At 39.4% G+C, this 24,669-nt stretch overlaps 8 protein-coding genes across 8 annotated transcripts; 4 read left to right on the top strand and 4 right to left on the bottom strand.

Moving 5' to 3' along the window:
• Nucleotides 1-9: 9 nt before the first annotated feature.
• Nucleotides 10-1,358, bottom strand: GCK72_024783 (uncharacterized protein; the record flags this gene model as incomplete). Its single annotated transcript, XM_003118221.2, has 7 exons — nt 10-108; nt 376-426; nt 479-571; nt 619-734; nt 783-927; nt 974-1,207; nt 1,257-1,358. 7 exons carry the CDS (start codon nt 1,356-1,358, stop codon nt 10-12), a joined length of 840 nt encoding a protein of 279 aa, XP_003118269.2.
• A 367-nt stretch (nt 1,359-1,725) lies between these two features.
• GCK72_024784 (uncharacterized protein) lies at nt 1,726-6,729 on the bottom strand (the record flags this gene model as incomplete). Its single annotated transcript, XM_053736043.1, has 12 exons — nt 1,726-1,884; nt 1,933-2,677; nt 2,731-3,249; nt 3,297-4,210; nt 4,258-4,493; nt 4,541-5,177; nt 5,225-5,314; nt 5,368-5,931; nt 5,977-6,240; nt 6,291-6,421; nt 6,467-6,555; nt 6,605-6,729. The coding sequence occupies 12 exons, from the start codon at nt 6,727-6,729 to the stop codon at nt 1,726-1,728; spliced, it is 4,473 nt and encodes a 1,490-aa protein (XP_053579609.1).
• A 560-nt stretch (nt 6,730-7,289) lies between these two features.
• Nucleotides 7,290-8,050, bottom strand: GCK72_024785 (uncharacterized protein; the record flags this gene model as incomplete). Its single annotated transcript, XM_053736044.1, has 3 exons — nt 7,290-7,547; nt 7,598-7,765; nt 7,814-8,050. The coding sequence occupies 3 exons, from the start codon at nt 8,048-8,050 to the stop codon at nt 7,290-7,292; spliced, it is 663 nt and encodes a 220-aa protein (XP_053579610.1).
• An 811-nt stretch (nt 8,051-8,861) lies between these two features.
• Nucleotides 8,862-10,854, bottom strand: GCK72_024786 (uncharacterized protein; the record flags this gene model as incomplete). The annotated part of the gene is made up of 8 exons (XM_053736045.1): nt 8,862-9,049; nt 9,095-9,191; nt 9,239-9,361; nt 9,414-9,521; nt 9,935-10,013; nt 10,060-10,214; nt 10,303-10,469; nt 10,794-10,854. The coding sequence occupies 8 exons, from the start codon at nt 10,852-10,854 to the stop codon at nt 8,862-8,864; spliced, it is 978 nt and encodes a 325-aa protein (XP_053579611.1).
• Nucleotides 10,855-14,169: 3,315 nt separating this feature from the next.
• GCK72_024787 (uncharacterized protein) lies at nt 14,170-17,156 on the top strand (the record flags this gene model as incomplete). The annotated part of the gene is made up of 5 exons (XM_053736046.1): nt 14,170-14,421; nt 14,477-15,208; nt 15,290-15,502; nt 15,548-15,868; nt 17,037-17,156. 5 exons carry the CDS (start codon nt 14,170-14,172, stop codon nt 17,154-17,156), a joined length of 1,638 nt encoding a protein of 545 aa, XP_053579612.1.
• A 1,081-nt stretch (nt 17,157-18,237) lies between these two features.
• GCK72_024788 (uncharacterized protein) lies at nt 18,238-19,155 on the top strand (the record flags this gene model as incomplete). The annotated part of the gene is made up of 1 exon (XM_003118330.2): nt 18,238-19,155. The coding sequence occupies one exon, from the start codon at nt 18,238-18,240 to the stop codon at nt 19,153-19,155; it is 918 nt and encodes a 305-aa protein (XP_003118378.2).
• Nucleotides 19,156-20,610: 1,455 nt separating this feature from the next.
• Nucleotides 20,611-21,902, top strand: GCK72_024789 (uncharacterized protein; the record flags this gene model as incomplete). Its single annotated transcript, XM_003117511.2, has 6 exons — nt 20,611-20,679; nt 21,304-21,390; nt 21,473-21,532; nt 21,580-21,671; nt 21,722-21,778; nt 21,833-21,902. 6 exons carry the CDS (start codon nt 20,611-20,613, stop codon nt 21,900-21,902), a joined length of 435 nt encoding a protein of 144 aa, XP_003117559.2.
• An 838-nt stretch (nt 21,903-22,740) lies between these two features.
• GCK72_024790 (uncharacterized protein) lies at nt 22,741-23,735 on the top strand (the record flags this gene model as incomplete). The annotated part of the gene is made up of 5 exons (XM_003117661.2): nt 22,741-22,812; nt 22,862-22,924; nt 23,026-23,094; nt 23,142-23,563; nt 23,609-23,735. The coding sequence occupies 5 exons, from the start codon at nt 22,741-22,743 to the stop codon at nt 23,733-23,735; spliced, it is 753 nt and encodes a 250-aa protein (XP_003117709.2).
• Nucleotides 23,736-24,669: the final 934 nt, after the last annotated feature.

Genomic DNA, 24,669 nt, shown 5'->3' on the forward strand with positions numbered 1-24,669 from the left:
GAAATTGAGTTAGAAACACTTGTCTTGAGCCTCGAAGACACTCGACTTGTCAACGCTTTCGATGGCGTGAGCGAAGGTGTTGTCATTGAAAACCACGAATTGCATGGTCTGGAAAAGGAATAAAATATAATAAAATAAAGAAAATCCACTAAAGAAATGACATTATTATTTACTCTCCATTTCCACTCTCACCCTCATTTCCCCTCTCTTTTAATCTCATATTTCTTGTCCGAAAGTCTAAAAGATAATAAATCAAGTGCTGCCGTATTTTGTTGTCTGATAAGACGGTCATTACTACAAAATGCGTTTTTTCCTGCGGTTGATGTCTGTTCACTAAAGAAATGCCACTACAGAATTGTTGATTTTTCTACTCACCTGTACATCGGAACAGCTGAAGGAAATGGTGCTGTTCGTGTCTTGATCGGTCTGAAAATCAAAAACAACGTAAACAGCATGAGAATAAGCTAGATATCCTTACTTCACGTCCGTAGAGACCATGAACAAATCCGACTTGAGTCCATTTGATGTCTTCGTCATTGAGTACACATTCCAATGGAGCTCCAATGTCATCCTGTAACGTGAAACCAAAAAGTTTTCCAATTTTTCATGGTTGCTTACCCAGCACACACGTCCAGTTGTATTGGCATTGACTTCCGAAAACATGAGATTATCCTGATCGGCACGAACATCAAGCTCCTGGATTTGGAGTTCCTTGGATGTGGCGAATTCCTCGACTAAAAACTGTATGAGTTTAAAGAATGCATTGATAGACAGTGTCTTACCATCGTCCTTAGTTTTGAATCCAAGCACTCTGCATCTCATATCTTGAAGCTCTTTTGGCTGAACGGTCAGATATGTGGCCTCCGTCAAACTTGGCTTGAAGTTGAGACGAGCGACTCTTGGTGGATGTGGGTCTTTGTCGCAAAACTAAAAAACCTCTATTCTCCTCCGAACCTAAATGAATACTACTTACCTGTTCGTCCTTGATAGCATCAATCTTCATGAGAGCCATATCACCATCGATTCTGACCGCGAGCATAGCCTTGTTCATGAGATCAAGTGAATCTCTTTTCACGACGACTGCTTGACCAGCAACGTTCTTTTGGTCTTTTGGAAAGCATCTTGCACTCGTAAGAACAACGGATGGGGAGAGGAGAGTTCCGGTGCAAGTCGAAATAGTTCCGGTCTTCGTATCCTTTGTAAGAACCTGGACTTGTTATTCTCAGCTAATAATTGTTCTATATGTGATGTTTTACCTTAACCAAATACTGATGACGAGTCCATCTAGTCGGATCAGCAATGTAGAGGGAAAGCACCAAAGCGCAGATGGAGGCAACAACGATTGCTCGGAACAACATGTTTCGATCGAATGATTCGGAATTGGATAGGCTCGGGGCTTCCCATCATTTATGTTGTAATATCCGCTTTCAGAAAAAAGTTGCACATGCATTCCTTGACACACCCACACATCAATCAGACGATATTTTTTATTGGAAAGAGAAACGAGCAAATTTGAAAAAAAACATCCGATGTCGCATCACAAGACTTGCGATCGGATAGACATTATTGGAAAAACGAATTTTTGGAATTCTGATGAAAGCGAATCGACAGATTTTATAAATATACCCAAAGTAGTGAATATCATCGTGAAGCATGACTTAGTTAGCATGAAATAATGAATAAATAGGGAAAATGATTGTGAATTATCATGAAAACATGAAAAGATTAAAGTTCAGTGTGAGAATCCTCCGTCTCGTTGATAACAGGCTCGGAAATGGTGTGTCCAGAGATAACCTCACGGATTTCATCGTCGTAAGTCTTCCATTCTCCAATGATTCTGTTGGCAGAGTCAAGTTTTGGTTCCTTGGTCAATGGATTGTTACACTGAAATCAATCGGTTAAAATTTATAGAAAACAAATATGAAAACTCACCAAGTCAATGGTCTTGGCATTCTTCTTGCTAGCATCGTCACACCATGTCTCACACCACAACCACTCCTGTGGCAAAGACTTGATTTTGACTTGATGGATCATGTTGTTTGGCAAATCCTGATCCAAGTTAGCCAAACTGTTTGGATCTCCGGAGAGCCCTTGGTATTGTCCACGAAGACGATCACCGGCAGCGATTTGTCGGAACTTTTGAAGATCAATGACGTAGAGAGCACTAATATGATAACGTCTACCAGCCAAATGATTTGCCCAGTATCCTTGCTTCCAGAATCGGAATCCGTCCATTTCCTTTCTACTCTCACAGAATGGCACATATCCGTATGGAGCGTTGCCAAGATCGAACTTCATCAATTCCATCAAGTCAGCACGAACAACTTGGTCAGCGTCGACGAAGATAACTTTTTGAACGTCCAACGGGAAGAGTACGTCGAGGAAGAGAATCTTGAATCCCCACATGATACGTTGCTTCTCCTTTTGCTGATGGAGCCATCTTGGCCATTTGTACTCGACGAGCTCATATTCGAATCCATAGTGCTTAGCGAGTGTTGGAAGAGTTTCCTTGAATTGTGGCGACAAGTAGTTCTTGAGAAGCCAGAATTTGACGGGGTGCTTGGTGTTCTTCATTACAGACACAATCATGATTCTCATGAAGCGCTCGTACAAGTGTCCAGAGGCAAGAGAGAAGACGTTAATCACTTCTTGAGGCTTTTCTTTGCTGGTCACCAAGCTGAAAAAATCAATAATTAGTATGTAACTCCGATAAAAAGTGTATTTTCTTACTTGCTGAGACTGCTCCATACTCCTTCCTCGTCATCGGCCAATAAGTTTCTCTCCTCCATTCCTTCTCGTTTCTCAACACGAACTCTGACAGACTTTCCGGTGAACGAGTCGAGAACCACTTGAAGGGTGTCTTCTCCAATTTTCTCCGCACCAACGTGTGTTCCAATCTTGTAAATCTCACTTGATTTTCCTTCACGAATCTCCAAATTCCATGCTCCTGGATTAGCCTTGAGTTGGAAGTATCCCAAGTTGGCCATGACAATTGTGTCGAACTGTTTCGGGTTTTTCTCTGTTCCCAGAACAAACTGCAATCCTCTTGGTGGCTGCCCGCTGATTTCATCAAAGCATTGACCGTCGAGAAGCAAATGTTGGAGGGCGAAAACGGCGGTGACATCTCCGGAGGCCTGCTCCATCTTGATGTTGTCCAAGTCGTATTTGGCAGAGATAGCTTCAACGATCCAGGAGTCAGGAGCTTGCAGGGACAATGTCAGAAGTTGCTTGCTTGGAAGATTGTCAAATCTGAAAATTTACAGAAGTTCGAGTGACACGACAAAGTTTATCTTTACCTGACTACATTTCCATTCAACTTTCCGTTGTGATCAAAGTTCAACTCAGATGCGGCAGCGTATCTGTAGAATCTCTTCAGTGGCAATTCTGAGTGTTTGTCCTTCGGGTTCATCACAATCTTGATGTCACAATTGGTAACCTTCTTGATCAACTGAAGAATTGTTCCAAGCTTTTGAGCTTCCAATGTAAGTGGATCCACGACAGCAAGGACATCAACAGCTGGTTTATTGGATTCATCAGCAGTAAGAGTGACAACACTATGTTCATCTCCCTTAATGCTAACCCATGTTCTTTTTTGAGATGAGGCATGCTTTCCAACAACTCCAGCAATAGAGAAGGCGATATTGGATCCAGCACCATTTGCAGCAGTGAATTCCCATTTTGACAAGTGAGAGGAGATCACTTCAGCTCCTCTTGACAACAGCATACTCTCCAAAAGTTTGAAGTCAGCTGCCTCGAAATGTTCGTCTTTGTCCAGTGGTCCCACTTGCAGAGCATTTCCGACAACGACACGATCTCCTGCTTTGATGTCAAGAAGACTCTTTACAAGATTTGCTTCAGCACGGGTACGCTCACAATCCAATTTCTTCTTGTCAGCAAGGAACTTGGCGGTGTCCATACCTCCAACACTCAAATCGTCAAATGTCATTTTTCCGGATATGAAATCAGCTGCATATTCTTCGTTGCTGAGTTTCAAAATGAGTCTCTTCGCTTGATCCATTGGCAAGAACTCGAGAGCGGCACGAATGTATGAGGAGATGCTGTTGGATTCACAGCTCTTCTCGACATTCTCTGTATTAAAAATGATTCCAACTCTTGACTTGGCGGAGTTCTTGAGGATTTGCAAGGAGTTGTAGATGAAACGACGACCATCGACGGAATCAGCATCAGCGATTGTCCAAAGTGTTACTGGCTGAAAAAAAAACTTATCTTTTTAAACTCAATTATTGACTTTCCTACCAGAATAGCGTCGTTGGTAGCTTTTTGAAGATACTTCGTGGTGTGAAGAAGACACGATGCCTTGTCCACGTCTGGAAGACTTTCAGCACCCTTCAAAGTTTTGCATTCCTTTGCACCAAACATGTCAACGTATGTCTTCTTGCTTGGAGCGGAGAGAATTCTCTTGTTGATTCTTGGCATTACTTCTTTTTGGTCGAGGACCCAGTTTCCAACGTTCATCCTGTCGGTGAGCTTGCCTGTAAGTTAGGGAACTAGATTTAAAATTTTTTGGGAGAATTCATACCTTCCATGATAGCTTTTTGAATCTTTGGAGAGATTTTCATCACCTCCATCATGATAGTTTCTTCAATGTTGTCTCCGCGGACACCTTCTTCATCCAAAATGAATCCGTTGAGCAGCACCTTTGGAGCAGAGCTGAGACCAGTCTTTTGCAAGAATTCATATCCGTGCTTGCGTCCCTTGTCGTAGTCAGAATCCACTCCAAACACATCCTTGAAATTCGTATCACTGAATTTTCCCTCGAAGAAGTCCTTCAGATCAGCAACAGTTGGTTCTTGAGAACGATAGCCGTCGAGGAAGTTGTTGAGAACCTTCAAAGCTTCAGCATTTGAAGAGTCGATGGATACAAAGTTGAACAAGTTGAGAAGAGCAACACCAAGATCGTTTTCTCCACTTGCTTTGGCATCTTGGTTGACCACGAAGATGTATCCGATTCTCATAGCAATGTCGTGGCTGTTGAAGGTTTGTCCGATTCTCAGGAATTTGCGACCATCAGCGGTACTTGGATCGACGACGAAGACCAAACTGAACAAATTTCTAGCAATTGGTCGGATCATTCCAGGGTAGTATGGTTGAAGCATGAGCTTCACACTGTTGCCCCACTGCTTGTACTTCTTATCGGTATCCAGATTGTTGATGAACTAAAAACGGTCGGTGAGATTTCAGTCTAGTCTTGGTAGAGACTTACGAATGGATATCCTTCTCTGTGGTCGACGGCGTAGCTGATTTTCTCGTCATCCGATGTGTCCATCCCAACTAACACCGACAGATATTCCCGCTGAAATTTAGAAAATGTTATTTAACTATCCACAGCAAGTATGATTAACTAACATTGATTCCCATACTGTGGAAGCCATCAGCCAATTTATTTTCCTGTTTCAACAAATCAGCAAGCTTGAACAAATCCAAACTGTTGATGTCCTGGTTGATTCCATTAATGTACAACGAGGTCTCACCAACTTCAATGTTAGCCTCTTCCAACATTTTTCTATTCAACTGAACTTCTTTGCGGAGTTTCTCATCGACAGTGGTTTTCGCAAGAGCACGAGCATGAGTTGGGAAGTTTTGAGAGTACTCCTCAAGTGTTCCAATAGCTTCTGCTGGTCCGGCGTTCACGATTCTCTGAGCGGCCTGGTAACTGAGATCCTGGAGCTCCCATCGTTTCAGTGGGGTGAGCTCATCGGATTCCTTCAAGTTGACACGGAATGATTCGATGGCTTCAACTGAGTCCGGATGAAGTTCTTTGAGCAGTTTGATGTTGAATCCGAAGAGATCCGTCTCATCCTCCTCTACACTTTTCTTTTCATTACTTTCATCGACAGCCTTGTATTCAGTGTTCTTGATGGCAAGTTCCACTCCGTATCCAGACAACGAGACCGGGTTGGATTCAACATTCTGTGAATAAAAAAGTTAGACAGCAGATGTTTTAGTATGGGTTACCTTTGAGAAGTGGCGGAAGATAAGACCAGTCTTCTGGTTTTTGCTCAGATTCTGCCAGGCTTTGGCGAATGATACAGTTCCAAGCTCTCCGTACAGAATCACGGCTTTCTTCGACTGCTTGTCCCCAACAAAGTGATCGGACTCAAGAACTCGTGTGTCTCTCTTTGCATCTCTGACAAGATGATCGACTTTCTCGTAGTCACACGAAACCTGGTCTCCAGCAACAGCAAAAACTTCACAGCTCTCTTCGTATTCAGCGGCGATCTGAAACTCATTAATTTTAAGATCTAGACTATTGCGGTATCGCTTCTTACCTGCTGGAATGACTGAACACGTGGAGAATACTGACGGAGAGCAAGAGCAAACTTCAGAAGATCAACTGACGACGCTGAGATTACTTTCGATGCAGTCTTGATGGTGTACTCGTACTTTTGCTCATCAGTGACTGAAATACTTCGAATATGACTAGAACTTACAATTTTTCTCTTACGTTTGTTCCAGTTGAGTGTTGGGGCATCGTTATTAACAATATCGACAAATTTGAAGAATTTCTTCTCACTCTCGTCAGCAATGAACTCACTGAAACAAATTGAGTTGCTTCTGACCTGAAATATAAGAAAGAGCTTACCTAGCTTCGGCTAGTAGAGAAGTGGAGTCCCAACTAGCTTTTAGAGATGTTTGAACTCCTTTTTTATCAGCGGATGCCAGCAGTACCGCTTGGCAGACGATTAATAACGACCAAAATAGGTTCATAATCACCTAAAAAAATTAGTGATTTTTTTCGAATCAAATTTTGAAGAAAAAAGCGAGAAACTAAAACAAGAAACTGATTAATGGACTCTCATAATGATTAAAATCGGAAAATGCGCCAGCTATGCTGACGTAGGTAACAAAACGCGTCAGTAATCGATTTTGCGCGTTTCTCGTGAGGAAGGAGGAAAAGGTCGGGTGCGCTCTCCTCAACGTATAGCGTGTAGAGCGAGAACAACGTTGATTTGGGCCTGTTTAAATAGAGCGAAAAGAAGGACCCATAGAATATCGAATGGTCTTTTGTATTGGCGATTGCTTGGTGAACCGAAATGATGGATGACGTGCGAGAGATTACGTTGTAACAAACGAAGATTGTGGATCGTATCTGTGATGTCACTGTTGTTGCATTATGGTTCAGAGAAAATGTTATGAAAGCAACTCATTTATTTGGGAAAGAACTCGACGAGGAAGAAAAGAGATAGTAAAAGAGATACATCGAAAAATGACATACGATGCGAAGTTTCAAAATTTAAAAGAAAAAAAGTGGTCAGAGTAAAAAAAAATTATGAGAGTTGTCTACACGGAATTCTTTGTTTCTGGAAACCGGTGTCTTCAAACTTCTCCCAGTCGTCTTCTGATGTCTCACTGGCCGAATCATCTGGGAAGTCGATGCCGTCTTCTTCGACGAATTCCTCGAATTCTTCCTCTGTTTCGATTTCTGGTAGAACATGAAGTCGTAAGTTATCCGTCAGAATTGTGTGCAGTTCGACCAGAGTTACAGCCATGATGAAATTGAGATGCAAGTTATAAAGCCAGCTATCCTGAAAAAATTGTTTGATTGTATTTTTAGAAACTAAAAAGAATAACGTACCCCTGGTGCAGTATATGGAAAGATGTACAATGTTGGAAGATAAGCGAAGATCGGAATAAAGTGTTGGTATTGGTAATTTGAGACGACGTTGACCAGATTATCAGACATGAAAAAGGAGTATACTGATGTCATGATGAGGTTGACAATTAGGAAGTATAAGTATGACTTCTGAAAAACAGATATTTATCAAAAAGACTTCTCAAAAACAAAACTTACCTCAGTATGCCACTTCCATTTCCAGAGAACAATTTGATAGGTCAAGGAAATTATGAGAACGATCAAGTTACCAAAGAAAAGACGTTCTTTACATTTTCCAGATATATGTTGAAGGTTTCTCTTGTCGACTGGGGCCTTTTTAGTAGCTGTGCAGGCGAAGACAAATAAAGAAATAGCCGAAAAAACAGCTGGAGTCCAGTAAATACGGGCATGCTCCCAAACTGATAAAAACTCCATCCGTTTCTCGACAAAAAAGCATATCAACGAAGTGATGGCCAGAAATAAGAAAAGTATAATACTGTTTGAATGCTGATAGACTTTCATTGTTGAATGAGAGTATTGCAAGCGAACGAGTAGTGGTCCGCTCGGCAAACGTAAGCGGGATGCCAGGTCACTTAGAAGAAGAAGAACAGAGAGGTTATGCAACACAGTGTGATGGGGCCGAGCGGTTGGCTATCTACAACTGCGTGTAACTGAAGGGTTGGATGAATTGTGTCCCCCTTCTCGAGATAATAGCGGCGATAAGTTAAGCCTATAATTTACCGATCGGCAATATGCCTTTTTCAAAGCCTCTTATATTAGGTATGCCCATGAGAGGCTCGAGACAGGTGCGGCTTGACCAAAACAACGCAATGAGGTATAATTGACGATGCACATCCAGCAAAACAAATCGGTAAAGCTTGGAAAAACGCCGTACGCTCAGGTACCAAGGGAATATTGTTTTGAAGAGGCTCTGTTCAGAAAGACCAAATATTTATGAGTTTCGAGGATGGTATGAGATAAATTTCAAAAGATAAATTCCATAAACATAAAAAATGTGACTAAACAATTTGCAACAAAGAAGAATATACTGAACAGAATATCCGCCCACGAGAAGAACCTCTGCCATATAATTCGATTCTTCTCCGTTGCTTCCTGTTCATCGAGATACCTTTTTATTTCTTCCATACAAAACCTGAGTTCCTGTACCAAATCTGCTGGTTTCGAGCAGAAATCTTCTTCTATCTGAAAATTCTGTTTGTTCGCTATCAGTGGAGGAATTGGGGTATCAGAGTACCAAACTATTCGAAGTACTTACTTCTTCTAGTGACATCTTGCCCTCATCAGAAAATAGCTTGTACACCCAATATGGTGGTGTTGCATCCAGATAAAGCATCCTTTCGTGAGCAAAAATTATGCCAACGGAAACCAACACAGCTATTACTGATATCACAAATTCAATCAATACGTACATTCCTGGAAATCGGTTACCTTTGAGAAGTTTAATTCAATTCAAGGTACCTAATAAGGGAATTCCTTCAGCACTCCTCGGCATCTGCCCTGTAACCATATCCAAGATAACCGCCATTGTAAGCATTGTAGTAAGACCCAAGGAAACCTATAATACGTCTTTTTTTGTAAAGTTTCCGGTCGCAAACAACTAACGTGCTCTTCTCGGTCACCATGCACTCCATGGGGTGTGAATAGACCAATATTAGATACGGTAACAATCAGAAACGATGGCAGTAGGATAACAACAATGTAGTAGAGTGGTTTCCGTCGGAGTTCCTGTAAAATCCTTTGATGTTGGTCGTTTTTTTTTAATCTTTTATTCTCCTACCAAGTAATAAAAGATCTCCTCATAAACGTTGAATCCTCCCAAGGTGTCTCCATACTTTGTTGTCATTTTAGTAGCGTTAAACGAAACGATGTCCCATTCCGAATTCTTCTAGAAAACGTGGAAATTCTTGTTACCAAAAGTGGACTTACACTTTTCTTCGGAACAAATGTGTCGAGAACATTGAAACTGATTGCGTGGGCTTGATAGGACCACGAACCAAACTGCAGGGCACATAGTTGGACATCAAATGGAAATGATAAGACGGACATAGGACAAGTCAAGTCGACAAGCTGGAATCAGAATTTTAAAGTTCTTCTTTCGATGTATTGTCGAAATAAAAAAGTTCCGACATTTTTTCAGTTCCGACATTTTTTTTTTATCTCGTGTGTACTTTCCATATACTGTCAGACAACAGAATAGAAACATATTTCAGTTATCAAAAAAATAACCTGGAGCTAGTAATGTTTTACACAACTCGATTTTTATTGTTTCCTTATCAGACCATGGATTTCAAATCTCACTTTATTAAAGTCCACTTCAACTCTTCCATCGTATCTGACCCTTGCATTATGGTTCTCCAGTGGTTCCGTTTCTTCTACTCTGAAAAATGAACAAAACTTGTTTAGCTGTTCCCATTCTGACTAACGTATTGAAAATATATCCATCAGGAATCCAAATTTGAGACTTTGGAATAATTATCCTCTCAATACCATTCCAATCTTTGGGATCCCAGGTTAAATAGTCGTCTTTCCAACTTTGAGGAAACCACAGCAATATTTTGATTTGCTCGTTTTGTTCGTTCTGAAACAAAATGAGTTTGTATAGGTCTGCTTTATATGACATTGAAAATTTCAGTATTCTTTTTTTTGAATTTTAAATTAAAACTCACCACTTCCACCAAGTTGTAAATTTGTGGTTGTACCGTCACATTGAGCACACTAGAATAATTGCGAACAGGTCTTGTATACTGATAGTAATCACTGAGTAGATGTTTTGCCAACTCTCTTTCGTTTCTGTCTTCTTTCTGTTCGATGACCTCTTTTTCTTTGGTTTTTTCTGAAATATATATCAAGTTTCTTTCCCAAGTTTTTACAAATCGTCACTTTTCAAATAGCTAAGTTTCTAACCATCAAAATGGCAATGTACACTTTGAGGGGGAAAACAGTTTTTGGGTGGCCAATAGAGTCTGAGGAGACTCGGATTTGTTTGAGAACCGATTTCCGCTGCCGAAAAGTGCGGAGGATAGAGTCAAGTTGAGAGTTATGTGTTATGCTCGGATTACAGGGTTTTTATTTAAAATTATTTGAAAATTTAAGAAGGTCTTTGGTAACAAAAAATAATCTTATTAAAATTTCATGATAAAATCATTTTGAAACTCACCGCATTTCACGAAAAGTAATAAAATACTGATTAATAAGAGGAAAGAGATTCTGCTGTACATGAGTGATGAGTAAGTGAAAACAAATGAGAATAAGTAATTAGGAGTATCCAGTAGTTGTAAAATTGAAGAATTCGCTGTTTTATTCCTAAGCTCTAGTGAAAGACGGTATATCGCAGCCAAAGAATAATCGTCTTGTTCAACACGCGATTTATTTGCTTTGGATGAAGTATTTGACTGTGGGAATATTGACCTTAGATTTCTTTCTCCTCTCGTTTTTTTTTCTTCAGCCAATCTTCATCTTAAAGTGGTACACTACGCCGAATTGTTACGGTTTTGTTAGGTTGTTGGACAAGATTGAGTGCTTGTTTCTCAGTCCATTCTGCAGTAAAATTGTTTTTGCGGAGATCCAAAGATGATCAAAGAGGACGAGTTGAGCAGAAAGTTGTGAAACATATCATATTAAATATGGGAGTATGACTAACAGAGGTGTGAGGGTTTTCCCATCAAGGAAACTATCAACCTGGGTGTTCATGATCTCAATTTATTCTCAGACAAAGAAAACTTAAAAACGAGTCTTTTTCCTTTTTCTTTTTCAATAATTCTCCTTTTTTTAAAAATAAATTTGAGTGCACATCTTGAAAAAAGCTGACTGTCTTGTGTTGCATCTTCCAACAATTGTCCAAGCAAATTTCCTCAATTATCAAAACCGGCAATATGTTTCAGTGAGTTAGATAACAGTCGAATAGTGCTTACTTTGTTGAAATTGTTTGAATACATTAAAAAACAATATAATTATCGCTTCAAATAAATGTCATTGATCTGTTAAATGGATTCGTTCTAACTGAATTGACATACACTTCTGAAAAACTAATAACTTTGTTTTTTTAACATAATTTCTCGTATATAAAGTGAATCAGTCTGAGAACTACTGAAGTCCGTTTGATTTCTGCGGATAATGCTCAGCAATTTCAAATAGTTTTGTTTCCCGCCAATCTTCATTAGAAAAGTTGAAGACGGTTTTTTCGATCGGGCATCTGATGAAGTCTGGTTCACCGAGTCGCTGAACACATCCGCAGCAAGAAGTGTGTTCTGGAAAAAATATAATATGCGGGCCGGTCAAAAAAATGCAAGATGGAGCAGGCTAACTTCGAGAACGGGCTCCGGGGGCTGAAGGTGGTCCACAAAATTAACTTTTTGTAGTTGAGAGTTTTTTACGCAATCACTTACTGAACAATTATAGCCAAGTGAATACACATAACTATAAAAAAATTATCGTATCAAGGCTTCTAGAAAATACTTTTAGAAAATGTAAATCTTTTGTGAAATATACAATGATGTGAGAGCACAATCTCAAAAATAGTGATCTTCAAATAAAACTGAAGCCGCATAAAGCAAAATCAGTCACTTTTGAACCAGGTTAATAAATGGCCTCTATTGATAAGTTACTCAATACTTTTGTCAATCTGTTCCCTTTCTTTTCGAATTCCAGTGATCAGAGCTCACACTTCTTCCATGACTTCCTGTCCGATCATGCTTCCTCCAAATCTTTCGCTCTTTTCTTCAGACGCTTGCTTGTCTCCTGATCCTCCTTCACACTATCCTACTTGACTCCTCGCTTATCAGTTGCCCATTTCAGGTTCACTCGATTCTCTTGAAATATCACTGCCTGACGTAATTTTAATTGTAGATCTCGATTTCCCATGATTCTTACTTCCGTTTCCTTGAATTTCACATTCTCGAAATCGAAGTAAATTCTGCCTATAGCTTTCATGGTTTCTTCAATCACTTTACCAATTTTTTGTCTGCAGAACTTACTATTTCCATTCTTTGTCCAAGCCACCCTGTAGATTGACCTCTCCCACCGATTTGGTGGTTCAGTGGTAGAAATGCATACAATGTTTTATTCCCTCCCACCATTACCTGACATGCTTATCTGTTGCCTGGAGACTCAGACACGTCTCGGCTCCTGGGAAAATTCATAAATCCTAAGAAATCTGCCACAAAGAAGAAAGTCGCTGTTCCGAAACCGGCGGCTGCTGGATCCGTTCGGAAGATGCAAACGGCTCGAATCATAAGTTGTGGAAAGCCTCCATGCAAGCCAGCTGCTTCCAATATTGCTAAAAAAAGCCACTCCAACAAAGAAACCGGTCTTTGCTCCAAAGGAAGGGACCATCGAAGAAGGTAGTTATTGCAAAACCAAAAATGACGGTCTCATCGAAACCAGCTGTTAAAACCGACCGTAAGACAAAGAAGACTGGTGTCAAGCTTCCCACGTCCTGCCGGATAAATGCTTCTAATGATGCTTTAAATATTAATTTTGTTCATTTCACATATATTGAAATGCTTGTTTGAAAATAATCATTGTTATCGAAATCGCTTGTTCCGTTTTTGAATTGGTTAACCTACTATGATGATGTAACTGTTTCTCATCAAACCATAAATTGTCTCTCATATTTAACAGATTATTCTGAAGAATTTGTTATAAAAAAATGAGGCTGTTCCCTTTTTTCATTTCAAAAAAGTATACGAAATGCCGCATATAATTTGACAGAGCAATCAAGTTAGTCTTACCTAGTTTTTATGTTTGTTGTACTGTAAAATCTATGGACTCTTCTTATAGTCCTGTAACCTAATCTTCAGCAACTGTAGCCTTTGCTTGTACATTTTGCATTCATTTGTTTACGTTTTGGTCACATTAGATGAGTGGAGCAATCGAGCAGGGGGTGGGCCCATCCGAGAAGAGAATGAGGCCGACTCGTTTGCTTGATTTTAGGATGACCTTCTCTATCTTTGCTCCTCTCATGTTTCTTATGCAATTGCTCAATCTCTAACTGTTTTCCTTCTCAGTCTCTCAGAATCTGTATCCCCCAGATGTGTGTAAAGAAACACCTACCCCTAAATCCCCATCACGTCTTCGACTACTCATTTGCTCGCTTAGATATTTATGAGCCTCTAAAACATCGCATTTTGCTCTTTTTTCATTTTTTTTTCGTCTTCAAAATGTTGAATTTCATTTAACTTTTTACATAAATCTTTAATTGAATTTCCCCAAAACCTTGTCTATAATTTTTTTAGAAATTCTAAGAAAATTTTATTTTCAATCGCTTCGGCCGCTGGTAAATTGCAGTTTCGATTTTTTATATCACCGCTAACATAGAGAGATACATACAATCGAGTGTATGATATTCAAATGCAAAACAGATTGCGGTCGTTTTTTTTTATCGCTTCGAGACCCGCGCCCTCTCAAACACCGTTCCCTCTTTCTCTCGACCACGTCGCATTCGTGTAATTTCCTATCGATTTCTTTTCATATCACCTATCATTGCTCATAAATCCGCGTATTTTTTCAAAATTAATTTTTCTTTCATTTCAGCTATGGAGGAAGCACCATTTGCTTATCTCACTTCTCCTTCTCTCTCTTCATTCGGTCCAGCTTATCGGTCTTTTCTCCCAAAAGAACATTGGGAGCTGATCAAAGAGAAAAATGGAAAATTAGTTATCTCAACGAAAAAACCAAATATGCAATACTACGGTGAAGGGGAAGATCTCGCTGAAATGATCCGTCAGTACATGGGTTTTCCTGGAAGTCATGATTATTTTAAGACTGGTCTTTCTACGCCATACAATGTGAGTTTTTTTACATGGTGTTCTTAAATATGAAAAATAGTGAGATTTGTTTCAGACTACTCCAGTTATCTATGAAAGTTTAAAGAAGAACCTCTACATCTACAAACACGATGTTTTGATTTCTCTTCTCATATCAGCAAAAGCTACAAAAGTCATCCCAAAAGATAATCGCTTGTCTTCAATCCTCAGTATCTACCTGAGAACCAAAGAGCTTTCCCTGAATGGAGTTTGTGAGCTGGTGCCATACGTCAAAGATGAAATTGCCAAAGTTGAACGTAACGTCGAGGAGGAAATTCGCAAAATGTCAATTTCTGGCAAACAACATACACTCAAGGAAAAGACTTTGGAAGAGGTATTCGAATTACTCAAGAAAATCTTGCCTGTCAATATCTACGATCCGGAATACACTGTGTTGCGCAAACTTTTGGAGAAATTTCATAAAGAAGATCCGGTCAAGAAGAACGTGGCTAATTATGAAAATATAATCAACTGGGCTGCTATCATCATCAACGAGGTGGACCAGTTTACCGAAGGAAAACCAGAATGGTTCTCCGCAGAACCAGAACATACACAACAAGGGAATCCGGAAGGCCAATCGTTTGTCAGAGTATTCCAAACTGGAACCGAGATGTTCGTATTGCTATGGGAAGTGGAACAAACATTGGAAGTTTTGAAGCTGGATTCGAAGTTCATTGAAGATATTGTTTTGGAAGATGATACCCCAAATGCTACAATCGAATTCCGCCCACTTTTCGATCATCTCGGAGGGGACATGAATAAAATTGAGGTAAGTAGTTGCCCCAGCTTCATTCTAGCTGTAGCTGGGATTTGTATTCTAATGAAACTATTGAAACTATTCCATTTACAGTTCGTTGTCACCCCACTCATCAAGCCCAAACCCAAAGCTCTGTTCATCCCAATGCAGAACAACTCCTATGGCATCTACGTCGTGGACGCTGTGATCGACCTTCTTCGCCACTTCATAACAGTCAAAAAGGTTTTTCAGAACCTTGACGAACGGCAAAAATACATCCTCCTCGAATGTTTTGTAGCCGTCGCCAATGGTCTAACTGGATTGAAAGTAAGTTATCCGCTAATTTAAGATAATGTAGATATTTCGTTTCAGAAAGCAAATCGATTCATCACTGAGAAGTTTTTGTTGGAGTTCTATGAAGGAGTTAATTCAATCATCCAGAAGAACAACCTCAAGAGCACCAAGGAAACAAAAGAATTCCGAAAAGTGGGAACATTTGGATTCACTTTGAAGGAATTCCAAAAGGAGTTGAAATACCTCGGAATTGTCGCTACATTCCCCGATGTTCTTGGTCACGTGGAGAGAGTCTACGATTATATAAATGGCCTAAAGGCGAAACAAGTGCTCAGAACTTGCGACATGATTGCAGCAATCGAATTGTGTCAAATGATTTGCGTTTTCAACAACTGTGAAGTGAGTTGATTTTGTTGAAAAACGGATATTATATCCAGCCTTTCATAGTAAAAATATGACAACAATTGAACGCATGCCACGGTTCTACTAAGCGCTTTCATTTGTCTGGTTTTATGGAGTATACAAATCAACGCTAGAGTTTTCTTTGTAAAAACATTTCTTACAAGGGAACCTTTTTCATACGGTTGGGTGTTTGATGAAACTTGACACACATATACTTTCCAATATGCTGAATTGAATGGCGTTGTCAGAATTTGCAGAGTTCTTCTCATTGGCTAGAAATCTCGATCTGAAAATTCTGAAAATCCAAGCCTCATTTTGTCAGCGCGGCATCCCACTCTTGACTCTCTTTTTCTCAATTAAAATAACAGCGAAGATGGCGCAGTGGTAGTGAGAGGGTTCGGTGTTGGAGAGGTGGTTACGGTTCCTCTCCAGAAATAATTTTTTTGCATTTTCGAATTTCAATTTTAAAGTGCTTCTAATTGCCTTAAAATACATTTTTGGATTTTCAATCATCGAAAATTGATGATTATGTGTTCAGGAAGATGTTATGACAAAAAACGAAAACTTTAGAAAGAAAGTTTTGAAACTACTTTATTTGGCCAAATCATATGAAAGACAGTTTTTGTTTTGAAAAAAATTTACCTCGTTCTTGATGATCGGAAAGCAAAAAAAAGTCTCGAAAAAAACATTTTCATTTTTTGTCATAACTGCTTCCTGAACACACAATCATCAATTTTCGATGATTGAAAGCCATCTTCGCTGTTATTTTAATTGAGAAAAAAAGAGTCAAGAGAGGGATGCCGCGCGGACAAAATGAGGCTTGGGTTTTCATAATTTTCAGATCGAGATTTCTAGCCAATGAGAAGAACTCTGCAAATTCTGACAACGCCATTCAATTCGGCATATTCGAAAGTACATGTGTGTCAAGTTTCATCAAATTCCCAACCGGTGTATGAAAAAGGTTCCCTTGTTAGAGAGCTATGCTGATTTAAAGTGGACATCTAAAAAAAAACTCCCACTAGAACGGGTCCTCGGGAAATAGTAACTTCTGTTCCAATATCCAGTACAAAAATTGAAAATTATGAAACTATCACAGATACCACAACGCACTCCCAGAGTTTCAACCTGAGTATTTTTCTCGAAATTGTATCTCATAAATTTTCAGATCGACCTCTTCTTCCATGCTCACCATGCTTGTGGCCGTGTCGGAATTGTCTGCAGAGAATGTGTCACCAGTCAGGAGTTGGGAAGCGGATGGAGCTCACTCCACGGCTTCATGCGCTAAAATAATAAATAGTCTTGTTGGTATTATTTGGTTGGGTTGTTTTCTGTTGTAATTTTATGATTTGTTATCAAGATTGTATTCCTCTGACTGCTTTGTTTTCTTTAGTTAAATTTTCTGTTGTAATTTGATGATTTTTTATTATAATTGTGTTCCTCTAATTACTTTGTTTTTTGAAATTAGACTTTTTGAATAAACTTCGAGTAAATCAAAACACACAACCCATGAGTACATGAGTTATCAGCCGGTCCAAACTATCTTTGCATTTTGTGTTACATTATGAGATGTCTTCAGATTACATGACATTAAAATTCAAAAACCTTGTACAACTTTTTCAACTTTCTCACAATATAACTCTTTATGAAACCATTTTTGCTTCCCTTTTACCAAATTTTCCTGCGTTATAATCTTTTGCATCTTTTTTCTTCTCCATAAGATTATCGCAAGATTCTAACTATTCAATATCCCTTGTTTTCCCTTTACGTTTGCGATCATCATCTAATTCTTCCCTCAGAAAATGCCCAAGTCAACTTTTCACTGTCTTTTTCTTTCTGGGGGAATTGCCGGAGAATAAATGGAACATACACTTCCACTACACCGCTCCAATTCACAGTGATATGCGTTTTGTGCACATTGAGGCCTTCTGTCTTCTCTATTCCCTTTAATAAACAGATCATCTAATACAATACACCTGTTTCTATTTGTATATTTTACAGCCAACGTGAGTAAATGAGCCGATAAACTGTCCCATAGGGAATCTAAGGTCTGCTAGCGTATTATATCATATCTCACGCGATCTCTCTCCCTCTCCTTGCCTGTTTCTCCCATTCTGCTTGTCTATTTCCAAACCTTCCCATTTTCCCTGCGTCTTCCAAAAATTTGCGTATTGTTGGTGTTTGTCAATACGAGTCCCACTATCTCTCTAAGTCTCCCGCGTCTTACTCATTCTCTGTTTCTCTCCGTCATTCATCTTCCGTTCATGAAACGAAATGTTAAACCATTGATTTTTCTTTCATTTCTAAGTTCCTTTACTTCTTTTCTGCCTTCCTTTTAGTCCTCACCGTTTTTTTTCAGAACTATCAACATGTCTCCCCGATTACGATGTATGAAGAGGCAAAAAAAGCAAACTGTCCTATTCCAAATTGGTGGACGTGCGCCGCAGAAAGCGATTCAAAAGTCAACTCGCGGTAAACCAAAGAAAGCAATCGTTCCATCTCCGTCGATGGCAACCGCCACTGCCGTACAGAATCGGAAACGAACAACCGCGCGAATGTCAACTGGAGGGAAATGGAGGGCTCCACCGAAGAAAAAGTTGGCACTGGCCCCGACTATTGAATCTTCCCTGGCACCTCAATCCGTTACATTGTCTCCTGGGAAGAATCGTCGTGGTCAGCGTCCTGTGGGCCGCCCGAGAAAGTCACCGGCTCTCTCTCCACAGAAGAATAAAAGACCTGTTGGCCGTCCAAGAAAATTAGTGGTTCCTGCTCCATCAAAGAACAAGAACCCTGTTGGCCGTCCGAAGAAGTTGGTTATCACTCCAACTGGCTCAACCCGGACTACTGGATCCGTTACGATGACTTCTAAGAAAAATCCTCGGCGTCCTGTTGGCCGACCAAGAAAGACGGTTAATCCTGCTCCATCGAAAAAGAAGGGTACAACCCCTCCAGCTACTGACTTTCCTCCACCTGTTATCCGACGGTATACCGGACCAAGGTTTTGGTTTGGAACGCATAAACCTATTCGACGACCCGATCCAGAACATCCAATCGCCATTGATCCGCCAGCATCTGCTCCAGTTGCCAATGCTGAAGCGGTCACTGCTCCAGCCGCTACAGCTCCAGTCGCCACTGCTCCAACTCCCGTTCGTCGAAACCCATACGTTACCCAAGCATTGTATGACCGTCAACGTGCAACGTCCCGAATGTCAACTGGTGGAAGGAGAGCAGTCTACACGAAGCCCTGTCCAACCATACCAGTTCATCTGCTGAGTGAAGAAGAATAATTCCGTTTTGAATGCTTTAATTGAAATTGTTAAAATTACCGTTGTTTACTATTCTATTTCTTGTTCTGAATAAATGTGTACGATAAAAAAATCAGTTTTGATTTAGCGTTGATAAGGTGTAAATGGCTTTGTGCCAAATTTAATCATAATTTCTTAAACAATATTTAGCAGGTTCGATCAAATAGACTACTTTCGACTCAGACTTTGATCTTCCCACAGTTTACTCGAGCATCTTTATTGTAATTGGTTTTGGCGGAACTGACGAAAAAGCAACGTTAAAAAATGTGAGTAACGGTGGAGCGAGGATTCTATCGAGAGTGTGATGTAAAAGGAATGCGGACTTTTTTTTCATTTTTGCAAGTGTTCCAGGTCAGATTCTTATTAAAAAGAATTTTTAAAACGCTTGAAACGAGAAACATAGTTTTGGATTGTATTAGTGCATGGTGCTTTGATTTTTTGCATGGAAATTAACATAATTTAGTAATTTTTCAAAATCAAAAGCTTAAGAAATAGCAAGCGAGTTTGCAACTTTCCTCAAATTTGCAGAGGTTTCTGTTTTCTCTCAAAAAAAGCTTTCAACTTTCCCATTTCTTACTATTTTCTTCTTTCTGGAACCTTTGTTTTAACCAGCGACCCATTTCTAGGCGGTTGACTAATTCTAGTTGCCCCTATTTTCTGCTGGCTGCACTTCTTTATGCTCTCTCGGGATTCCTTTTTGGCGAGCGCCTTCCAGACACTTTTCAGATCGATAGCTGTTTCTCATTCAGAAAAGAGTTGAGTGCACATCAGTGTTCCCTATTCGCAATGTTTCTCTCACTTTTCTTTCTGCCTCTCTTCTCCAATACGAATCTGCCAAAACCTTTTGTTTTGTGGGTGATGCCAAGTTGATGCTCATGTGCTCGCTTTATACCTTAGAGTGAAAACAAAAAGCTGGGTACTAGTACTTTTTCTCTTTCTCTTCAAGGCTAGCCTGTTGAATTCATTTGAGACGTAGTATCCACAGGGACGGTCTGGGTCATATATCGTAGTGATCTTTATCGACACTTTTGAACGTCTCCTCATGTCTCTGTCTCTTCTGATTTTTGTTTCTCTATTCATATTTGTGGCGTCTAGTCGTATTAGTCTCTCTTAGTTCACAATGTCTCGTAGGTCGTTAAGATAGGACAGGGTGATTCTTTTTCTTCTTGGCAGAGAACATTCATTTGGCAGACCTTTGGTATTCATGTAATTTTTTGTTCCTCTGTTTGGAAAGAACCCTGTCTGTGTTGATGAGTATATGATTTTGAAATTCCCAATTCTTGGTGGTGATTTTAAGATTCCCAATTCTATTACTCTCTTTTCTCTCTCCAAACGTTTTTATAACAAAAAACATCCACTTAAAAATTAATTTCAGGATTCTCACATTGGGTGACGGTGACGGTGACCATGGTGACCACAAGACTTCAAATTCGGACCATGGTGACCACAAGACCTCAAGTTCGGAAGAAAAACCAAACGATCAACACAAAACTTGTGAAAACTAAGGTAAGCTTTTTCAAATATGTACGTTTTCTCTACCCTGGGTACCATGGTGCACATGCACTGATAACGTAACATATCTTATCTGAGTACATCGCGTAAATGAAGACATTTTTTATAAATGATCATCAAATAGACAAGTTTTGATTAATGGGGTCACATAAACTTCTAGACTCCACTTTGGCTTCTACCTGTAACTCGAAATTTTGAAAAATTCTGGTAAGAGTAGATAAAAACAACTGTTCCATTTTTGAAGTTGACACCTTTTTGAAAGGCACTTTATTCAGAGTTATGGTCATTTTAGAACACAAGCTCAAAAATTGTATATTTTGCACTGAAATTGGTGGGTTTGAGAGAGAAATATGTTTTCGGATATTTAAAGTGCGGTTGAGTGACTCTACAAAAAAGTCACCAACTACAAAAATGGAGCTCTATGTTTCATCTGTATGAGTCATCAAAAATTAACTTGTCGGGACAATCAGTGGTTAATGTGACACCCTCTGGAAGTTAAATGTTTTCAACTGAAGGGACCAAAGTTGTTAGAATTATGACCATTACCGACCCCTAAATACTCTATCTCTGGAGAAACCTCTCTGAAACTTGTTACAATTGAAAAATCTCACTTTTCAGGAATCCAAACAAAGTGAAAACTGTACTCCAAGCATTTCTCCAAATACTTCTCAAGTTCAAACTGATACCAGAAAACCAAGAGTTAGAGTGAGTTTTTTTCGCTATTTCATTTCTGATTTAGAAAAAAGAGTATGAAATTTTCTTAAATCGCTTCATTCTTAAACTTCAGAAAACTGCCAACAAGCCACCTTGCAGAACTGCTCGTATTGAAACGGAACAACCTTATACGGTGAGATATCTAGAAATTTGACAACTTATTCATTCATCAATTTTCAGCCTCCCGCACTCAACCCAAGAGTTCGTCTCAACCAGACAAAGTACGACAATTTTGAACCCGAAATTATCAACATTACCTTGCCAGGTTTTGAGTAAGGAGATATTTCTGCGAGAATGACTTTCTAATTTTGATATTTTGCAGTTTGGACAGATGTATGATACAATTCGTTCAGAAAGGAGTAATGTTCTCCGACTATTTGTGAGTTAATAGACAAAGTTATTTTATTTAACACTATTTCAGTCATTTTTTCAGCTACTCCATCATTGGCAACGAATGTTTGTGTGAACGAGTCCGCAGGTGGCAGATGGGTTCGAAAGATTAAACTCTGAACAATGAGGGCTCATAATATAATTGTTGTTTCGTATTTCAATTGTTTTCTATTGTCAGTGCTTCAGGTGTCAACTACGACGTTAATGTTCTTCTTAATTAGTGAGAAACATCAGGTTGGTTAGAGAACTTTGTGTGAAAATTAGTGTCATTTGGAATTCCGTGGTTTTCTCAAATTTGCCTCAATTGTGACAATATTTCTGCATACCTGTTAATAAACTAATAGAAAGCTATGTTTCGATTTACATTTTATCCAAATGTTATTATCAATAAAATTTGCAAAGTTAGTAAATTGATGAAGAAAATTTATTTTTGCAGTTTCAACTCATTTTCCATGAAATGTATGAATGACAGAGATCAGAAATAATGTTGTCAATAATTCTCGTTCATTGATGCACCACTTTTTTTATTCAAGACAAGATTTTGCCACGTCTGCTTAGCTAACACCGCCCGCAAATATGCACAAGTCGTGCGTCCTTATGTTGTTGCCATCTAACACTCGTTCGCCTTTTCCTGTTGGCCGCTCGCGTGTCCCCCTCCGACATGTCGCGTAATCAATACCCGTTCCTCTTTTTATAACACTTTTCATCGGTATGAAATTATTACTGAGAAATGTTTTCTAAGAAATTTTTGCAGGTTTCAATGTCATTTAGATATTATTCGCAATGGTGCTTCGCGTTTCAGCGGACCCAATTTTTCTATTTCTTTTAATTACGCTCCTCGAAAATTCCGTCGACTCTCCTTCTCTCTCTGTCTATTTCTCTCACTCTCTCCCGCTCCTTCGTGATGACGAATTCTATGTAGATTGTTCTTCCAGGTAATTTCAAGAGAGAATGGTGAAGACGAAAAAAACTAAAGACAAAGGCAACGAAATCGGCAAGATTCCAGTTTCAGCTCTTCCGATGGTAATAGTTTCTGAAAGAAAATAAACGATAATGATAATTTCATTTTCAGTCGAAGAGATCTAGCCCAAAAAATGCCAAGGCTCAAAGTGCTCCGTCGTCTCAGGCAGCTCAGGTAAGCGTTGGTTCGAGGATTCAATTTTTATTTCAAAATTTATTTGCATTTTTTCTAACTTGTGAATTGAACTTTATTTTGAAATAAACTTTGAATTTCAGAGCGGAAAGCCGGCAACAAAACGCCAAGTCGTCAATGCAGCCGATGTTACCCACAGCAATGTTGTCGAGGTAAGGAACATTAAAAACTTTTGAAATTGAACACTTTTAAATTTCAGGTTCAGGCTCAACAGGAAGTAAGAAGATCCGCAAGACTGAATTTGCTCGGCTCTCCACCGTTTGAGAGCACTCCTGTTGCAAGTGTGGTTGAGAAGGTTTCGGCTGTCCTAGCAAATGTGGAGCGCCCAGTTGCTCTGGATGTTGGAGTTCAAGCTGAACAAGGAGAGCTTGTCATGGAACAGCGAGAAGCTCCAGTTACTGTGGATGTTGCAGTTCAGACTGATCAAGAGGAACCTGTCATTGACCAAGGAGAAGGCCCAGTTGCACCTGAACAAGGAGATCATGTTATGGAACAGCAAGAAGGTCCAGTGGCAGCTGACGATGCAGCTGAGGAAGACCTTGTTGTAGTGAACGAGCAGCTCACGCACAAGGCTTACATTCGCAGATTGAAAGCTCAAGGAAAGACCTTCTCAAGATACTTGTGAGTTTTATCTTTCCTCTGGTTTAATGAAATTTTTATGTTTAGTTTGAACTGCTGCAGTGAGCAGTCTCTCGAAGACCGGGTCTTTGCCTACCAGGCTGACTCGTTCGAAGCCAATAATCGTGATAGACGTCAGTTCGCCCCAGGAAAAATTCGCGTATGTTTGGACTGATGTTCTAAATTCTCTTGATGTTGTGTTTTTGATTCCATTCATTGTTGAATTTTCCCACAATTCATTCATTGTATACACGTGTCGTGATCAATGTTTTTTGATAGTGCATCAGATAATACAGATTCAGACTTGCAACGGGCCGGGCCGACTAGGCCTGTCCTTCAGCTCTGGTCTCAGTACAAAAATTTGAAAATTTGAATTTTTCAGATTTTTGTTTTTAAATATCGATAAAACACCAGCGTACATAAGATTTTTGACTATTTTTGATAAAAATTTTAACAAATATCGAAATATTTTGTGAAAAAATTGTGCACATTTGTTGAACCCGCGCCGACTGGGACGGACCAGGCCTGCTATTTCTTCATTTTGGCGGGCCGATATTTTGCAAATATGTACGCATACCTGTTCTTTTCACCAGGGCACTTGATCGCTTAGACTTTCATGAAAGAAATTCGCAGAATTGGGAAGAATAATTTGAGGTACCTGATTGAATCTTATAATGTATGTCGTAAAAAAGATGATGAAAGCAAATACGAGAAAACGATAGGATGTTCCATGTTCAGCAACCCAAACCGTGAATTTCACTGTGATGGGAACCTGTGGCTGAGTAAATCAATATTAGTTCTATTCTTGCTCTTGTGCTACTGTAATTTTCTTTCTATTTCACTCAGAACGCGACTGGTATTCACGTGATCGACTAGTTGGCTTTTAAATTTAAAATTCAGAGTAATACATTATTTGAAACAATCCTTCTACTTTTTCCATTTCATTATTAGAATTTTTGCAGTCTGGTTTATTTTTCTCCTTTTCTATATGTTCATTGCCTTCGTTTCATATCTTACCAAACAAAACAAACCAAAGTCATTATGAAGTCTATTAGAGAGAATGACAATTGCTATTGGTAAGAGTACGGTCGAGAACAGAGAGACAAAGA

This window comes from Caenorhabditis remanei, chromosome X (assembly GCF_010183535.1).
Source record: "Caenorhabditis remanei strain PX506 chromosome X, whole genome shotgun sequence".
In the NCBI taxonomy this organism is placed as follows: Eukaryota; Metazoa; Nematoda; class Chromadorea; order Rhabditida; family Rhabditidae; genus Caenorhabditis; species Caenorhabditis remanei.